General features: G+C 48.5%; 1 protein-coding gene across 1 annotated transcript in view; it reads left to right on the top strand.

Moving 5' to 3' along the window:
• LOC121570211 (SH3 and multiple ankyrin repeat domains protein 1-like) overlaps positions 1 to 5,000 on the top strand; it is a 43,144-nt gene that overhangs the window by 14,429 nt on the left and 23,715 nt on the right. The window contains exons 5-10 of the mRNA XM_045221016.1: positions 520 to 674; positions 830 to 997; positions 3,187 to 3,303; positions 3,421 to 3,498; positions 3,804 to 3,870; positions 4,170 to 4,342. Coding sequence (XP_045076951.1) covers positions 520 to 674; positions 830 to 997; positions 3,187 to 3,303; positions 3,421 to 3,498; positions 3,804 to 3,870; positions 4,170 to 4,342 — 758 coding nt within the window. The remainder of the gene's footprint in view (positions 1 to 519; positions 675 to 829; positions 998 to 3,186; positions 3,304 to 3,420; positions 3,499 to 3,803; positions 3,871 to 4,169; positions 4,343 to 5,000) is intronic.

Genomic DNA, 5,000 nt, shown 5'->3' with positions numbered 1-5,000 from the left:
AACTGTCCATATCCAAGTTGAATTAGCTAACGTCCAAGATAACTGTGGGAGCTATGGCTAATGGCTGTCCTCTGTAACCTCGACCTGAAAACCCCCAACGCTCTCTCCAACTCTAAAACTCACTTACCCAAAGCTCTATCTATCTAACACTTTATTAAAGATGATTATAGTAAGCAAAGTAGACAGTTAGTTTCAGTCTCATTTAAGAGCCAGATAATATAGTGAGGTGGGAGACGGGCAGCTACTGTTAACAGTTTTGGGTGTGCTGCAACAGTCCTCTCACACAACAGAGCCTGCTATCACTGGGAGTGTGACATGCACTTCCACCTGCCAACACAGCGGGGCAGCAGAGAGCTCTACTTCTGCCGCTATCAGATAAGCGATACCACACTACTAGACTAGAGTGACATGATGCTGGGATGTTCATATCATAACCCCATGGCCCAACTCCTGTCTGTCTGATTAAATATATGAGCCCCTCCGTCCCTCCATTGCTCCATCTCTCTCTCTCCTCTGTAGAAACCCCCCTGACATTGGCGGTGCAGTGTGAGCCGGGGGGAGGGGAGGCCATACGGGTGCTGGTGCTGGGAGGGGCTCATCTTGACTTCAGGGCCAAGGATGGACTCACACCACTACACAAGGCTGTCCGCAGCCACGGCCACACAGCCCTGCTGGTAAACTCACACACACCTCCTTACACTCATATCTATGGATTAAAGGTGCATGTATGGACCCCACTGTATATAGTGTCTTGTATTGAGATACAGTCAAGATGTTCTTATAATGATATAAGTGATATATATTTTGTCTACCTGGTATGTCCCTATAGACGTTGCTGTCTCTGGGTGCATCTCCGGACTATAAGGACCGGCGGGGGCTGACCCCGCTCTACCACACTGTGCTGACAGGGGGCGACACCTCCTGCTGTGAGACCCTGCTCCATCACCGTGCCAAGCTGGCCGTCAGGGACGAGAACGGCTGGGATGAGACACACCAGGTAGGTGTAGGTGTAGGTGTTTGTGTGTGTGTGTGTGTGTGTGTGTGTGTGTGTTTCTGTGGGTTTTAGTCTGTGTTCAAGTGACTATGTTTGACTGTGTTTGTGTGTATATAGGGTTGTGTGTGTGTGTTAATGTCAGTGTGTTAATGTCATCTCTATTTCTATGTTAACCATTCATGTCATTCCTGCTACTCACCCCACTGTACCCCTCTAACCCATGATGAGGCCCGTCTCTCACCCCCCTGTACCTTCCAACCCATGATGAGGCCTGTCTCTCACCCCCCTGTACCTTCCAACCCATGATGAGGCCTGTTTCTCACCCCCCTGTACCTTCCAACCCATGATGAGGCCTATCTCTCACCCCCTTGAGTCTAAACCATGATGAGGCCCATCTTTCACCCCCCGTACCCTCTAAACCATGATGAGGCCCATCTCTCACCCCCTGTACCCTCTAACACATGATGAGGCCCATCTCTCACCCCCTGTACCCTCTAAACCATGATGAGGCCCGTCTCTCACCCCCCTGTACCCTCTAACCCATGATGAGGCCCGTCTCTCACCCCCTGTACCCTCTAACCCATGATGAGGCCCGTCTCTCACCCCCTGTACCCCTCTAACCCATGATGAGGCCCGTCTCTCACCCCCTGTACCCTCTAACCCATGATGAGGCCCATCTCTCACCCCCTGTACCCTCTAACCCATGATGAGGCCCGTCTCTCACCCCCTGTACCCTCTAACCCATGATGAGGCCCGTCTCTCACCCCCCTGTACCCTCTAACCCATGATGAGGCCCGTCTCTCACCCCCCTGTACCCTCTAACCCATGATGAAGCCCGTCTCTCACCCCCCTGTACCCTCTAACCCATGATGAGGCCCGTGTCTCATCTCCCTCTCACTCCATAGCTCAGGTATGAAGAGGACAGCAGATAGAACCCTGTAGACACACAGATACTGTATTAACTTCCCCTCCATTTCAACATTCTCTCCATCCTTTCATCATTATGTCTGTGTGTATTTGTGCTGTTGTCGTTGTGCCACCTATGTGTGTATCTATGTGTGTATCTGTGTGTATCTATGTGTATCTATGTGTGAGTGGCTCTGTAAGTGTGTATTCTCGCTGTTTTCTGATGTGTGTGTTGTTCCTTTTTCACTTTCTCTCTCACCTTGGAGGTATCTTTATGACAATGTATAACCCCCCTCTTTTTCTGTCTCTGTACTTCTCGCCTCCTCCCTCTCTCCCCTCTTTTTATACTCCTCCATGTTTCCACTCCTTATTTCCTTGATCTCTATCTTTCACCATCTCCCTCTTCATTCATTTCTCTTTTCTTTACCACTGATCGCCTGTCACCCCCCCCCCCTCTCTCTCTCTCTCTCTCTCTCTCTCTCTCTCTCTCTCTCTCTCTCTCTCTCTCTCTCTCTCCCTCACCTCTCTCTATCTTTCTCTCACTCTCTCTCATTCTCTCCACCCCCCATCTCTCTCTCTCTCCCCCCACCTCTCTCTCTCCCCACCTCTATCTCTCTCTCCCTCTCTCCCTCTCTCTCTCCCCCTCTCTCTCTCTCTCGCTCTCTCTCTCTCATCGCTCTCTCTTTCTCTCTCTCTCCCTCTCTCACTCTCTCTCTCTCTCTCTCTCTCTCTCTCTCTCTCTCTCTCTCTCTCCCTCTCTCTTTCTCTCTCTCTCTCTCTCTCTCTCTCTCTCTCTCTCTCTCTCTCTCTCTCTCTCTCTCTCTCTCTCTCTCTCTCTCTCTCTCTCTCTCTCTCTCTCTCTCTCTCTCTCCCCTCACCTCTCTCTATCTTTCTCTCACTGTCTCTCATTCTCTCCACCCCATCTCTCTCTCTCTCACTCTCTATATCTCTCCCCACCTTTCTCTCTCTCTCTCTCTCTCTCTCTCTCTCTCTCTCTCTCTCTCTCTCTCTCTCTCTCTCTCTCTCTCTCTCTCTCTCTCTCTCTCTCTCTCTCTCTCTCTCTCTCTCTCTCTCTCTCTCTCTCTCTCTCTCTCTCTCTCTCTCTCTCTCTCTCTCTCTCCCCTCACCTCTCTCTATCTTTCTCTCACTCTCTCTCATTCTCTCCACCCCCCATCTCTGTCTCTCTCTATCTCTCCCCACCTTTCTCGCTCTCTCTCCCCCCACCTCTCTCTCTCCCCACCTCTATCTCTCTCTCCCTCTCTGTGCTCACTCTGCTCTGATCCCAGGCCTGTCAGAATGGCAACGCCCAGCATCTGGAGCACCTTCTATTTTACGGGGCAGACTCCACTTCCCAGAATGCCTCAGGAAACACTGCCTTGCACATTTGTGCTTTATACAACAAGGTAGTGATCTCTAGTAGTGTCACAATCAAACATAAAATAAAGATGATTTTGTAGTTTTGTAATCCAGCATTATAGTTATTTGCTGCTAATTGATTGACATATATTTTGTCCATGCAGGACAGCTGTGCACGAATTCTATTATACAGGGGAGCCATTAAGGACACAAAGAATAACAGTGGGCAGAACCCATTTCAGGTGATTATACAATACATGGCCTGGCTAATGGAATTATGTATTTGTATGTACGTTGCTTGCATGGGGTTGTGTGTGATGAAGTTACTAAAGCAGAAAATGCTATTGGATGAGATATGCCAGTGTTAGTGATATTGTTCTGTGATGTGTACTAGGGTCCAAGGTGGGAGAATTCTGCCTGACCCCTTAAGCTGGGTTCTCATACTCTGTCATCCCTACAAAAGGCCAGTTGAGACAAGGAATATGTGCATACCGTGTGGAGGGTGCTGTGAGAACTGTCCCTTACACCGCTAGCATGTGTGTTTCAGGTGGCTGTCATGTCCGGCCATTTTGAGCTAGGAGAGATTATCAAAAACCACCGGGACACAAATGTAGGTACGTACTGATCTGTGGTTGTGTTTAGGAGTTTATGCACTATGGACGTATATGAGAGTATGTGAGAATGGTTGTACATTCACGTTTCTTAAAAAAACATGCATACACATATAATATTTATTTCATTATTGTGTATGTGTGCCAATCAAACTGTGATATTTCCTGTCCCTGCTATCTGAATGAGTGCTACAAGGGAACAAAAAAAGACCAATCAAACCTTGACTTGACCCATCCTGACTAGTTTATACCTCTCTCTCTTTCTTTCTCTCTGTCTCTCTCTCCTTCTCACACTCTTTCAGTACCTTTTCTTGAGTCTCCCAAATACGCCCCTCAGAGGCGAGAGAGTGCGCCGCGGACCCTGGCACTGCCCCACCCTCACCCCTTCCTGCGTGCCAACAGTGATAACAGTATGAACCTGCCTGACTGGATGGCACTGCCCAACGCACCAGGCTCCAACATTGTGTCTGTACAGGTAGAGGAAGGAGTCTAGCACCTGGACACTTAGTCTGGGAGAACTATTGTACTGTTTCACATCATGTATCATGTAATTTAGCTATGTAGTACATCACCAATATACTGTAGTACATCACCAATATATTTAAGAACATCACCAATACATTTGACATTTTTTATATTTTAGTCATTTAGCAGACGCTCTTATCCAGAGCGACTTACAGTTAGTGACTGCATACATTTTCATACTGGCCCCCCGTGGGAAACGAACCCACAACCCTGGCGTTGCAAGCGACATGCTCTACCAACTGAGCTACAGGGGACAATACACTGTAGTACATCACCAATATACTGTAGTACATCACCAATATACTGTAGTACATCACCAATATACTGTAGTACATTTTTACATTTACATTTGAGTCATTTAGCAGATGCTCTTATCCAGAGCGACTTACAGTTGCCAGGACAGAGAAGAGCTTGGACTGGGCTGAGCGGGAACTGCACTCCCGTAGGGATGGCCAAGAGACCTGAGGTGGCAGAATGGAGTGCTCGGGTTGGGGTGTAGGGTTTGAGCATAGCCTGAAGGTAGGGAGGAGCAGTTTCTCTTGCTGTTCCGTAGGTAAGCACCATGGTCTTGTAGTGGATGCGAGCTTCAACTGGAAGCTAGTGGAGTG

Source organism: Coregonus clupeaformis, chromosome 7 (assembly GCF_020615455.1).
Source record: "Coregonus clupeaformis isolate EN_2021a chromosome 7, ASM2061545v1, whole genome shotgun sequence".
Classification (NCBI taxonomy): domain Eukaryota; kingdom Metazoa; phylum Chordata; class Actinopteri; order Salmoniformes; family Salmonidae; genus Coregonus; species Coregonus clupeaformis.
Note: the sequence above shows the minus strand (reverse complement) of the source record. Positions and strands in the feature narration are given on the sequence as shown.